The following is a 13,877-nucleotide window of genomic DNA, read 5'->3' as shown; positions in this document are numbered from 1 at the left end:
GGACCGCTGGAGCTGGAGTGCCACCACCTTCTCGACAACCTTCCCCATAAAGGGAAGGTTGGAGACTGGATGATAGTTACTGAGTACGGCTGGGTCCAGGGAGGGCTTCTTGAGGAGGGGGCGCACAAGCGCTTCTTTATAGAGAGATGGAAAGACTCCCCTCCCCAAGGAAGCGTTGGTAATCTCCTGGGCCCAGCTCCGTGTCACCTCCCTGCTGGCCGAAACCAACCAGGAGGGACACGGATCCAGTAAACAGGTGGCGGAACTCACAGCTCCAATGGCCTTGTCCACTTCATCAGGTGTCACCAGATCAAACTCTTCCCAGACAGGTGGACAAGTACGTGCCCCAGTCACCTCGACTGACTCGTTGTCAGTCGACTCTGTATTACAATTGGAGTCGAGATCAGCCCGGATCCGAGCGACTTTATCATCGAAAAACGTGTTAAAATCCTCGGCACTGCTCTGCAAGGGCTCCCCAGCTCCCCCTGGTTAAGAAGGGAGCGGGTCACCCTAAACAGAGCGGCGGGCGGGATTCCGCTGATGCAATCAAGGCGGCATGGTAAGCGCATCTTGCCGCCTTGAGCGCCACTTTGTAAGTCTTAATAAAAGCTCTTACAAGTGTTCGATCGGATTCGGACCTACTCTTCCTCCATCGCTTCTCTAGACGTCTCTTTTGGCTTTTCAACTCCCAGAGCTCCTCGTTGAACCATGGGGCTCTACGGGGTCTAGCGCCGCGGAGAGGTCGCAAAGGCGCAATCCGGTCAAGAGCCCCTGCCGCAGCCGTATTCCAGGCCTCAGCAAGGGACTCCGTCGAACTGTGGACGAGTGCCTCTGGAATAACCCCAAGCGCCGTCTGAAAGCCCTCTGGGTCCATCAGGCGTCTGGGGCGGAACATCTTCATTGGTTCCGCCTCCCTGCGGGGAAGGATTGGAGCCAGGAAGTCAAGCCGTAGTAGAAAATGGTCTGACCATGACAAAGGCAACACTTCTAAGCCCCTTAGTCTCGGACCATTACTCAATTGCTCGGAAAGGAAGACCCGTTGTACCTACCTGAACGGTCTTCTCGATGCACTGGAAGGAGAGTCCAACATGGGTATTTAACCAATCCGATTGGTAGAGACTGAGTAAAAATTTACATAATAAAAGTTACTGCCCCCTTGCGGTCCCCCCATGAGCTCAGTTTTAAAAACGAAAGGCACTTAAGAGGATAACCAACTTTTATTGACCAATGCAATAACTCAGGAACCAACCCAACCTCCGGTGTCCCTGAACTTCAACTACCGGGTGGGTTTGGACTCTCCTTCCAGTGCATCGAGAAGACCGTTCAGGTAGGTACAACGGGTCTTCTCCACTGCATCTGGAAGGAGAGTCCAACATGGGATATACCAAAGATCTTTAAAGCCCATGGGAGGGAGAAGGTCTAACTAGGGACTTAGGAGAAACACAAACTCTTTGAAGAACCCTCCTGCCAAAGGCCGCTTCCGCTGAAGCAAAGGAGTCCAACTTATAATGTCTAATAAATGTTGTAGGGGCTGCCCAGGTTGCAGCTCGACAAATGTCCTCTATCAATGCTTGAGTAGACCAAGCCGCCGAAGTCGCCGCACTCCTGGTTGAGTGAGCTGTCAATCCTTCCGGAACTGTGTGTCCTCCAGCCTTGTAGGCCTCCGAGATACAGTCCTTAATCCACCGACTAATGGATTTCGCCGATAATCCAAGTCCCTTCCTATATTCAGAAAATGAAATAAAAAGATTCTCAGACTTACGAAATTCCTCTGTCCTTCTAATGTAAATCTTTAGAGCTCTCCGGACATCCACCTTATGCCACAGTAGCTCTGATGGATGACTCCCGTGAGAGCAGAAATCCGGGAGAATAAGTTCCTGTTTCCTATGAAACACTGTATTTACCTTTGGTACAAAGGTGGGGTCCAAACGAAGAACTACCCTATCCGGATAAAAGACACAGAGGTCAGGTCTCACGGATAACGCTGATAACTCCGACACCCTGCGTGCAGATGTAACAGCTACAAGAAAGGCTGTCTTGATGGAAAGTAGCCTAATTGGTATAGACCTCAATGGTTCAAAGGGAGGTTTAGTTAAAGCCTTAAGTACCCACGTGAGGTCCCAGGATGGAAATCTCCTGACAGGCGGAGAATGTTTATTCGTGGCTCCTTTAATAAAATCTCTGATCCAAGGATGCTGAGCCAAGGGACGAGACTCTGGAGTTTGAATCATGGTGGCTAAGGCTGCCACCTGTCGCCTCAAAGTATTAGGAGCTAAGCCACGTTCCACCCCGGCTTGCAGAAACTCTAAAACAGTTATTACAGAAGCTTCCCTAGGATCCTGTAAATCCTTGTCGCAAAATTTACAAAACGCAGCCCAGGTCGCCTGATAAATTCGTGAAGTCGATGGGCGCCTGGCAGCCTGCATGGTATCTATAACCTTCTCTGGTAAGTCCAACTGCTTTAATTTATGCCTTTCAAGTGCCAACCTGTCAAGTGTAGCCACTGAGGATCTGGGTGTTTCAGATTCCCCTGGCTCAACGAGATGATCCGATCTGGAATCCTCCACGGGGGTGACACTGAAAGTTCCACCAAGTCCGCGAACCACGGGCGACGTGGCCAATATGGCGCTAGTAAGATCACTTCCGCCTCCTCGTGAAGGATCTTTTCCACCACCCTCGGGATGAGATTCACGGGGGGAAATGCGTACAGGAGACCTGGAGGCCAAGGTGACAGTAGGGCGTTGGTCCCCTCTGCTCCTGGATCCGGAAACCGTGTGAAAAACCTCGGAAGCTGAGTGTTCTGGCCGCTGGCAAATAGGTCCACTAGGGGGACCCCAAACCTCTGGGTCAACTGGTAGAACAGGTCTGGATCGAGTCGCCACTCTGACGGATCCAGGGTAGCCCTGCTGAGCCAATCCGCTGTGGAGTTGCTGATCCCTGCGATATGTTCCGCGGTCAGTGACGCCAAATGGGTCTCGGCCCAGGTGAAGAGCCTCATAGTTTCCTCCATAAGACGTTGGGACCTCGTGCCCCCCTGATGATTCAGGTGGGCCCTGGTTGCTACATTGTCTGTTAAGATAAGTATGTGTTTGCCTTCTACTAGGGGGGCAAAGGCCAACAGGGCTAGGAACACTGCTCTTAGTTCTAAGAAATTGATATTGACCGAAGCCAATTCCTCTATTGTCCATTGTCCTTGGGCCATATGACGTCCCAGGTGGGCACCCCACCCGTATAAACTGGCGTCTGTGGTCAGAATGAGACGGTCCTGGGTACGAAAGGGGGAACCCTCCTGAATTGTTGCGGTGAGCCACCACTTCAACGACTCTTTGACCTTCCTTGGTAGGAAGATAATCCTTTGCGAGTGACTGACCCTGGCCCTCTGGGCTGGCAAAAGAAACCACTGAAGGCCTCTTATATGGTGTCTGGCCCAGGGAACTATACCTATGGCTGACACCAACGTACCTAGCACCTTTGACAATAGCGCCATCGGGGCCCGTCTGAGGCGGATCAAGCCGGCAACCAGGCGATGAATGTTCTCCTGCCTCTCGGGAGAGAGGGTTACCTTGCCTGATATGGTGTCGATGATGGAACCCAGATGTTGTAGTCTGGTTGTTGGAGACAGCTGACTTTTCTCCACGTTTATAGTGAAGCCATGCGCTTCTAAGGTCCGTATTGTTCTGGCTAAGTCCTCTCTGGCCTGCCTGGGAGACCTGGACAAAATAATTATGTCGTCCAGGTAGGCCATCAGTCTGATAGAATGAGACCGAAGACTGGCCGTCAGGGCGTCCAGCAACTTGGTAAAAGTCCGTGGGGCCGAGGAGAGGCCGAAGGGCATTGCCCTGTACTGGTAATGTACGCCTTCTGAGCAGAACCTGAGGAACTCCCGGTGTGTCGGGTGTACAGGTACGTGGAGGTAGGCCTCCTTTAAATCTATTGAAGTCAACAGGTCCCTGGACCGTACCGAGGGAAGAATAGTCTGTAAGGAGTGCATATGGAACCTCCTGTACTTGATGTAGATGTTGAGTTGTTTCAAATTCAGTATCATTCGGTATCCTCCTGAAGTCTTGGGTACCAGGAAGATCCTGGAGTAAAATCCCCTGCCAACTTCCTGCTGAGGTACCTGTTCGATGGCTTGTATTTCCAGTAAATGGGCAATCTCCTTGCGGATCTGCTGCCTCTTGTGTAGGTCCCGAAGCCTCGGGCAACTTACAAAGCGATGAGGAGGGGGCCCCATGAATTCCAGACGAAGTCCTTCCGATACGGTGGCTAAAACCCACTTGTCCGAGGAAGTGAGCAGCCAGGAGGGGCTGAAGTGCTGCAGCTTCCCTCCTAGAGGTAGGGGCCCGGAGGAGTCATTTGGAACGACGATATCCCCTCTGGTTGCCTCCACGAAAGGGCCGCCTGGACTGCTGGAAGCCTCTGGGACGATCCTGATAAGATCCGCGATCATTCCTGAATGATTGCTGGGAGTACTGATTCTGGTGAAAACCTCTCTGCGCCTGTCCTTGTCCGGTAGAAGCATCCCAACGTGGGTTCTGCCGTCTGGTGTAGGGAGTAAAGCGACGGTCCTGGCGTCTATTGGACTTAAGGAGGACCTTCCTCTTGTCCTTGTCCTCTATGAGGACTTTATCCAAAATGTCACCGAAGAGCATCGATCCCTGCAGTGGAGCTGAGGCCAGGCGCCATTTTGATTTCAAGTCTGCTGGCCAATTTCTCAGCCACAAAAGCCGGCGCGACGACAGCGTAGTGGCCATGCCCCTACTGGCAAACTTAGCTGCGTGTAGGGTGGCGTCGGCGGAAAACTCAGCTGCGGCCTGTAGTTTGCTGATATCCTGGCGAAGTCTGGCTTCCTCCGGGCCAAGGCGTGACTGCAGTTCCTGGAGCCACATGATGGAGGCCCTGTTGAAGAAGGAGGCCGCAGCAGCCGCTCTGAAACCCCAGCCCGCCATTTGGTGGGTCTTGCGTAATAGGGTTTCCGCCTTTCTGTCCTCTGGTTTCAAGCTCTCCCCTGTCTCTGACGGTACAAGGGCACTGGAAACCAGCGTGACTACTGGCTGGTCAATGGGGGGAAACTCCAAAAGTTTTTCCACCTCATCGTCGAATGTGTAGAACTTGCGCTCCAAATTCGAAGGGCCCTGAGCCGCTGCGGGGTGTTGCCAGGGCTTTTTGACTCCCTCAACGAAGATATGCGATGCCGGGATGTGGTCCAACTCGGGTTGGGGTTCTCTCAAAAGGGAAGCAGATGTCTTGCCGGTCTCTGCTTCTGGTGTCTTAGCCGCTCCCTGCAGGTCCATTACCTGCTTTGCCTTAAAAAGCAGAGTCCGAAACAGCGTGGGCTTAAACAGTCCGGCCACTGGCTGCTGTTCTGGGGTGTTCTCATCCTCTGAGAACTCATACTCTTTATCACTGTCCTCGCCAAAGTCCGGATCCTCTGAGAGAGACCCCAAACCCGAGGGGGGCGGTACTGGCCAAAGGCTTCTTGCCTGAGTCTGAGGTCGGTTCACTTGCTGGCCTGTCCCGGCATTTACTCCTTGAGCATAGACATTTGCAAACATCTCCTGTAATTCTGGAGCCATGTGCTGCCACGAACCAGTCTGGGGGCGCAGCCCCGCCGCTGTGGGTGTAAATGTGGCAGAAGGTGCCTGGGTGCCCCTCCTTGGGAGCCCGGAAGGTTCAGGTCTAGTCCAGGACAAGGCTGGAGACGGGGCCTGTGGCAATGACATGAACTGTCCCTCTGGGGACCAGTCCACCCTCCTGTAGGGGTCCCAGGTGTCCAAAGGCTGACTGGGGGGTCCCAGGTTCAGGTGTGGTTGGCTGCCTCTGAGTCAGAGGTACTGGAGAAGGGGAGGGGTGCAAGGCTGCCTCCAATTTCTTCTCTAGCGCCTTTATGCGCTTTTCTGCCTCTTTTAATGAGGCCACCGAAGCAGGGGACTGGGAGGGCTTTGACCTCTCCTTATCCTTCCCCTTAGCCTTCTCCTTGCTCACCACTGGGGAGCTGGCCTTCTCGGTATTGGGCTTATCCTCCATTGTACTCACAGCTCCGGTGTTATAATAGGAGTATCACGAGAAAATTGCCTCTCAACAGCTTCGTCACGAAGGAAAAAATGGCTGCCGATGCTGGCCTCGCCCTTGCGGCTGCGCATTAGAGCCGTAGCCCAATTCGCGCCTCTCAGCTGCCGGAAGCCCTTCCGGATGGCGCTCCTGCGCTCCGTGGGGGGGTGTAGTCAAAATGGCGCTGCCCAGCGTTTTCGCGGGTCTTTTGCGCTCACCCCCCCTTTCGCCGCTTCTTCGGGCTTTCCCAGCCCGGTCTCTGCCCTCCAGGGCTCGCCCAGTCCAGCCGCGGCGATCCCAGCGCTGGCGGCGGCGGCGGCGGCGGCAGCGGAAGTCTCTGCGGCATTCCTCGCCGCTTCACAGCTGATTCGGGCTCCGGCGCTGCCTGCGAACCCCTCCGGGGGTCGCCGTTCTCCCCGAGCCTCCCAGTGGGGGGGGCGGACCCCCCCACCTTCGGCTCGCAGCCCTTGTTTGACCGCTGAGGCCAGGGACTCCGGGCTGAGGTGCTCCTCTTGGGGGCAGTTCCCTCGGGGGGAAGCAGCCCCTAAGGAGATCGTTGGGGGTGTTGTCCGCGGAGGACAGAGACCCCTGCCTCCAACGTTGATCAGATCTGTAAGGAGACAAAGGAAAAAAGATTAAACTGGTAATAACACCTTAAAATTTATTCAGCAAAACTCAGTATGTCTCTACTCTGGGACTGAGTTTTTAAAACTGAGCTCATGGGGGGACCGCAAGGGGGCGGTAACTTTTATTATGTAAATTTTTACTCAGTCTCTACCAATCGGATTGGTTAAATACCCATGTTGGACTCTCCTTCCAGATGCAGTGGAGAATACCATGTCAGGTGCGTGCCCTCCCTCGTGAGTCGGACCCTGTACTACTTGAGTCAGGTCCATGGCTGTCATGGTGGCCATGAACTCCTGTGCCAGCCCAGAGGTTTCGCCGAGTGACGGCAGGTTGAAGTCCCCCAGGACAATGAGTCCGGGGAACTCCACCGCCAACCCGGTTACCTCCTCGAGTAGCACAGGCAGGGCTTTTGACACACAGCTGGGAGGCAGGTACGTGAGAAATAAGCCCACCTGAACCCCTAAGTCCAACTTCAGCAAGAGAGACTCGCAACCCGCAATTTCCGGAGCAATGAGTCTACGCAGGCAAAGGCTCTCCCTGGCTATAATAGCCACTCTTCCCCCCCTTCCCTGGGGTCGAGGTTGATGCCATATCTGAAACCCGGCTGGGCAAATTTCAGAGAGAGGAACACCTCCCTCCGGGCCCAGCCAGGTTTCAGTAATACAAGCCAGGTCGGCCTCCTCATCCAGGATCAGATCCCGGATGAGGAGAGCTTTATTTACCACCGACCTGGCATTGAGCAGCAGCAACCTGAGCCCAGGGCCAGAGTTACACTCATCACCAGTACCCAAGATTGGGCTCACAGAGCCGGAACAAGGCACCGTTATTAAGCAATGGTCTCTCGTTCCGCTGGAACGGCTAACCCTGTGACCCCCCGCCATATCTGCCTCTCCCCAGCAACACAGGAATATTTCGGCCCTCTGCCACCCCAGAGATCAATGCCCCTTCCTCTCCTGTCTCCCGAGTGTCAGGTGGGCCAAATCTATCACTCATACTACTGTCACTCATCTCATCCATACCATATTCCCACCCACCCCAACCATCACACTCATACCAGTCATTCATTCCATGCACAACATTGAATCTATTCCAATCATCCATTAATTAGAAAACCCCCCCAATATTAAAAAAGGATTAAATTAATAATAGATAAAACTGCTGATAAAATGTGACACAATACATGTGGTGGATATAGATTATAACAAGCCACGGTCCCAAAATATAAGCAAGAATTTATATCTAAGCTCCAGTTTAGATTTCTCTTTCTCTATTTCAGAGGTGGGTTTATCCTGGTTCAGGCTGGTTTGCCTGAACTGGTAGCGACCCACTGGTGACATCACAAAGACATCACCAAACTGGACTAGTCAGTGTTGGTCCGAGAGCACCACCATATTTTTTTTTTATTTTTCTGAATCTTTCTTCTTTTGCACATGAGCAGAAACCAAGTTTCTGGCGCTGAGTATGTATTGCCTTCTTGTTTTTAGCTTTTTTCCTTTTTGAATTTTAAAAACTTTTTCTGCACTACGCATGTCCTGCCTATCCAATATTTGTTCACTCTGCCCAGTCCTTAATTGCAGAATCTAGCTGCATACTTCTGCTCATCACTGCTGGCAAAGATAAAGTAAAAGGGCATAGGCCAGCAAGTGGGCAGGAGAGCTGGCAGAGGGTGTGCGGAGAGAAGGAGGGGAGCACGAGAGAGATCAATGTGAGTAAAATGCAGCTAAGATCTCCCACATGCTTCCTTGCCAGGCCAGCTGGGGGAAAACCCATGGGAAGGGCTTCAGGGCTTCGGGAGGGAGAACTGATGGAGGGATGAGGCCATCAGCAGGTAGACCAAGGGAGGCAGGATGTGTAGAGGAAGGGTTGAGGGAGGGAGGGGAGCACATGGGAGATTGTCATAAGTAAACTGCAGATAGGATCTCCAGCCTGCTTCCCTCCCTACCCGCAGGCATCGGTCTACCCACTGCTGTATCACCCCTCCACCATATCTCTCTTATTCTCTCTCCTGCCACTGTCACTGCCTGCTTTCTTCCTTTTCCCGCCATGAAACAAAAGCAAATGGAAGATGGGCTTCTTTTGGAGGGCAGGTGGCTGTGTGCAGCCAGGGAGGGAGGGAGGGCAGCGAGAGCAACAGCCCCTTCCAAGTGCAGGCCTGGCCCCCTCCCCATGTGGGGGGCAGCTGCCATCTCTCAGCCACAAGTGACTTCCATGCCACACTTGTAGTTGCATGGCCGGCTGGATTAACAGATGTACTGGGGGCCCTTTGCCTGACACTTCCATGCACTACGGTTGGCATTCTCCTGGTGCTTCTTGATATCTCAGCAGCTTTCGATTCCATCTACCATGGTATCATTCTGCACCAACTGGAAGGGTTGGGAGCGGGAAACATCATTCTGCGGTGATTCTTTTCCTACCTCTCTGGTCGGTCGCAGTTGGTGTTGGGGGGAGAGATCATCTCCTAGGCTGGGATGCCTCAGGGGTCGGTCCTCTCCACCCTACTGTTTAATATGAAACCACTGGGTAAGATCATCCATTGGCACAAGGTGAGTTTCAATCAGTACACTGATGATACTCAGCTGTATGTTCTTTCCCCCTTCCCCCTGTGCCAATTCAGTGAAGCAGTTGAAGTGATGTGCCAGGGTGTGAGGGTCTGGATGGGCATCAACCCTGACAAGACAAAGTGGCTGTTGGTTCTGCTTCCCAAGGACAATTCCATCTACCATTTGGGGAGGGAAACTCTGACCCCCTCAGAGCAACAGTGTTCCCTCTAACGTGAGTTATGCACTATAGCGCAGGAGATTTGAGATGTCTGCCCATGAGCTTCCAATTCCAGCGTGGAGGTCTGACCTCTGCGCTGGAATTGGCAATTAGAATAAGGTGACCAGACCTTGATCATTTGATCTGCCTCTCGCTCCATTTAAAAAATATCCCGCTTTTTTTTCCACCCTGGGGAGGGAGGGGGAAGAGAGAAAGAGAGAAAAGCCCAGCCGGCTCATTTCCCCCCCTTCCTCCAACTCCAAAATGCGGCGTGACTTTAAAACTGACTGGATTGGATTTCCACCATGGGGAAGGAGCGGGGAAGAAAGAAGGAGAGAAAAGTATGGCTTTTTCTAATTGGATATTGTATTTTTTAAATTCTCATTGAAGGCATTTTTAATTGCTTCTAAATGATGTTGGTTTTGCTTTTGCAAAAAACAAAAACAAAAAAAAATCAAAACAACCTCCTTAGGTGCAAGTCAGCTGAAAGTCCTGGAGAGACTGAAGGTAGATAATTCATTAACAATCAAGGCATGTCAAACTGATCTGTGTTTTGTGAACTAGATACTGGATATTGGATACTAGATGTATAAGTTATTATTTATTATTATTATTTATTTAGATTTGTATGCCGCCCCTCTCCGCAGACTCGGGGCGGCTCACAACAAAGTGAAAAACAATTTATAACAAATCTAAATTTCTACTAAAAACATTTTAAAAAACCCATTTTCTAACACACATACATACACACATACCATTCATAAATTGTTTATGGTTATTCCCAGTTTCTGGAAGCATTGTCTACAAGGTGGGAAGATGTTCCTCTAAAGAGATGTCTCTTGTGGCTTGTACATATATTTTAAAATGTGAAACATTTTCTAACAACCAAGATGGAAGGAACCTTGGAGGTCTTCCAGTCCAACCCCCTGCTTAGGCAGGAAACCCTACACTACTTCAGACAAGTGGGTATCCAACATCTTCTTTAAAACTTCCAGTGTTTGAGCATTCACAACTTCTAGAGGCAAATAGTTCCATGGATTAATTGTTCTCACATTCACTCCTTGCTTCTAAGTTGCTTCTCTCCTTGATTAGTTTCCACCCACTGTTTCTTGTCCTACAGGTGCTCTGGAGAATAACTTGACTCCCCCTTCTTTGTGGCAGCCTCTTATTTACATTGTAAATAAGCTGTCTCAGACAATTCTCTTAATTAAAACAGAACTCTTATAAAATTGAACATTAAGTAATATCCTAATATACATTTTGAAACTTTGAACTAGAGGAATCAGCAAATGTATGATACTTTAGTGACTGGACAGATATTTAGCAAGATATTTAATATATTCCACTGCTGGTTGGCATTTATAGCCAAAGAAACATCCAAACAATTGTAGCCTTCTGTTAAAATGAAGCCTTCTGTGAACATAATACTGTATACTAGTTGGGAGCAAATATACCTTTGTATTTCCACTCATAAATTAGTTTGATTAACAAAGAAGATAAAAACAAAGTTTTATCATGGTTAACATGGTTTCTTGATGGTAAAAGATATATTTAGGTGTTGTTTAATATTAGGATGTATTAATTCATAAAATTGGATTAGAATTTTAGAACTATATAGAATTACATAGGTAAAATTAATGGAAGATACATAGGATAAATAAGGGGTTCATGATATGTACTGTATGGTTTTATGAATTTGCATTGGAAATGTAGAGGATTGATGAAAGTTAATAATAGTAAATGCTAAGTGCCTGAAAAGTAATTGAGCTTGGAAATATTGAATGAAATTATAGAAAAGTAAATATGGAAATATCTCGTTGAGGCCTTTGAGGTGAGGAAGGTCCAGGCACCATAACCCTAACCCTTGATGTGAGTGACATCAAGTTGGTCATGCCCATCCATTCATGACCACCCAGCTACAAGATCACCCAGCAACCCCACCCAGTCACATGACCTTAAAGCCACTCCCAACCAGTCACATGCCTGCCAAACCACTCCTACCCAGTCACCCAGTCACATGACCACAAAGCCATGCCTACAGTCACATGACCATCAAGCCATGCCCACAAACTAAACCATGCCCACAGACTGGTAGTAAAAAAAACTGGAACCCACACTTGCTCAACTTGTAAGTGCACTCAGAATAACTCAAAATGAAATTACATTATTATTGATACTTGTGTGTATGCAGTCTATGGGAGAAATATATTAGTACTGTACGCATTTATCTATGATTGCATTTCTAAGTTAAGCTGCATCTGTGATTTTCTGCCTGCCCTGCAACTCCAGGTCGCTCTGGATCCTCGGAGAGGGGTGGCATACAAGTCTAATAAATAATAATAATAATAATAATAATAATAATAATAATAATAATAATAATAATAATAATAACTATTTAAAAGGGAAATTCCAAAACAGAATTTACTTCACACATAATCTTGGCAGAGGCATCAGGAATAATTATATTTGCAAATGAAGTGTACATGCTATTTAGAAATAAATCCCAATAATTCAATATGGCCTCCTCAGATGATGACTCCTTATAAGAGGGTCACTCCCTATATGGATGCAACAGCAATATTTAACTGCTTAGCTATGTCTTCTCATCCTTTTTACAACTGCATAGCTATTTATTCCATTCATGTTGGTTCTCTAAAGTATGTAAAGATATGCGAAGCATTCTTGGCTTCTCTATTGATCCCTCAAACAAATCAGGTTCAATCCTTAAAGCAGAGTTGGATGATTACTCCAATCAATGTATTTCAAGTGTCACAGTGGAATAACTAATAATTATTCTTATGGTTATCCCTATAAGAAGACAAACATTAGGGAATTTGTTGGTTCTGGTTTGTTGCCAAATATTATTTAACTGTATATTATTAATTAACCTTTGCAGTAGTTTAGTAGCTATTAATTAACCTCTGCAGTGCTATAGTAGCTATTTCAAACCCATTGCCCCCACAACAGGATATCTTGGTCCAGTTCTGTTCAGAAAACACGAATACTTGATAGTAACATGTGAACTTGTCTCATTCAGTTACTAAATCCACAGCAAACTATTTCAGTTTGTAAGGCTGGGCCATGATATATGAGAGGGAAGATTAGATTATCTTGCTTTCAAACAGATTCTAGTGTAATCAAATTTACAGTACTGCAAAACGTCAAACAATCCGATGAATGCTTTTTATACAATAGAATATCAGTTCAATAAGTTGGAAACAGGGAGGTTTATATATGTAACAGGAAATATCTATTTAATTATAAATTTTAGTAACTCCTTTCCCCATTGCAGCAAGTGCATTTCAAACATCAGACTTTTTTTTTTTAAAAAAAGCTTGCATATATCCTATTTCCCATTCAAAAACAAGTAATTTATGTGTAAAAAAAGAATAAGCTCTCTTACCTGATTTCCTTTTTGAGGATCCATAATCCCTGAAAAAAAGGCAACAACAGATAGACATGGTTAGATCCTGGAGCATAGGGGAGGGGACGCTGAGGTCCCAGGCTCCTATCGGCTTATTCAGAGATACATTGTAGGGTCCTTCTGTTTTAAATTGGAGCTGGGGACCATAAGGCATTGACACACTTAAACAGCCGCGATGTAGTTTCCTAGATCAGCAGCAGCAGCTGCTGGTGCTCTGAAGCAATTGAGTATAAGAAAGCCCATGTGATCTATCAGAGAGACCAGACCATCCAGGCAAACGAAGGGGGAGAGAGAGAATATCAATTCTTTCCTCTCCTCTCTTTAAACAAGCTTCTGGTAGAGCTGTTGCTGACTCTTAACTCCTTATTGTTCTCCTCCAACTCAAAGGCACTGGCTATTCTCTGTAAAGTCCCTACGTTTTGCTTAGGCAGCATTTTGTGATGCTCAAGATCATCTGGTTTCAAAAGCTGTTTGCCATCTGCATTGCCGGCAGCTCCTTCTCGTTATCTCTCCTAACACTTGCCTGTATTAAAAGAGAAAAACTACTCTGGCTTCTTTCACATAAGAACAAATACTGGGGATGATTTTTCTTTCCTCATTGGCAAAATGAAAGCTAGAGCAAGCCAGTTCTTTTGACAAGGCACCCTTTAAGAAAGAACGATCACGCTTATCAGAATATCACATGGTGCAGAACAGCATGGTTAGTCCTTAAGAAAAATCTCTTGTATTTCTAATAGAACAAAATATTTTTTTTAAATAGCACTATCTCATGTCTGGTTCTTTTAATAAAAATGGCTAATTTTTGTGTAACCGTGAAGAATGATTCACGGGTACAATTTTTAAAAATCAATGCATATCAAGAGTTTATTCTTTTATAAAGTCCTTTTCCACAAGAAATAAATGTGGCCTTTTAAAAAATGTTTCCTAGGATTTCTTTCCCCCCGCCTGTTATTGACTTTTAGATGAATCTAGGTAAATTTTTCAACACTGAATTAAATGTGTAAATGACTCACAGCCT

General features: G+C 47.9%; 2 protein-coding genes across 6 annotated transcripts in view; both read right to left on the bottom strand.

Moving 5' to 3' along the window:
- SH3PXD2A (SH3 and PX domains 2A) overlaps positions 1-13,877 on the bottom strand; it is a 303,341-nt gene that overhangs the window by 125,357 nt on the left and 164,107 nt on the right. For all 5 annotated transcript variants that reach the window (XM_070752797.1, XM_070752799.1, XM_070752798.1 and 2 more), the window contains one exon: positions 12,839-12,867. In XM_070752797.1, the coding sequence (XP_070608898.1) occupies positions 12,839-12,867 (29 nt within the window). The remainder of the gene's footprint in view (positions 1-12,838; positions 12,868-13,877) is intronic.
- On the bottom strand, positions 1,624-4,333 carry LOC139167819 (uncharacterized). The gene is made up of 2 exons (XM_070752804.1): positions 1,905-4,333; positions 1,624-1,722 (listed from the first exon to the last, which is right to left on the bottom strand). The coding sequence occupies exons 1-2, from the start codon at positions 3,186-3,188 to the stop codon at positions 1,690-1,692; spliced, it is 1,317 nt and encodes a 438-aa protein (XP_070608905.1). The 5' UTR covers positions 3,189-4,333; the 3' UTR covers positions 1,624-1,689.

The sequence above is a fragment of the Erythrolamprus reginae genome, chromosome 5 (genome assembly GCF_031021105.1).
Source record: "Erythrolamprus reginae isolate rEryReg1 chromosome 5, rEryReg1.hap1, whole genome shotgun sequence".
NCBI classification, from domain to species: domain Eukaryota; kingdom Metazoa; phylum Chordata; class Lepidosauria; order Squamata; family Dipsadidae; genus Erythrolamprus; species Erythrolamprus reginae.
Note: the sequence above shows the minus strand (reverse complement) of the source record. Positions and strands in the feature narration are given on the sequence as shown.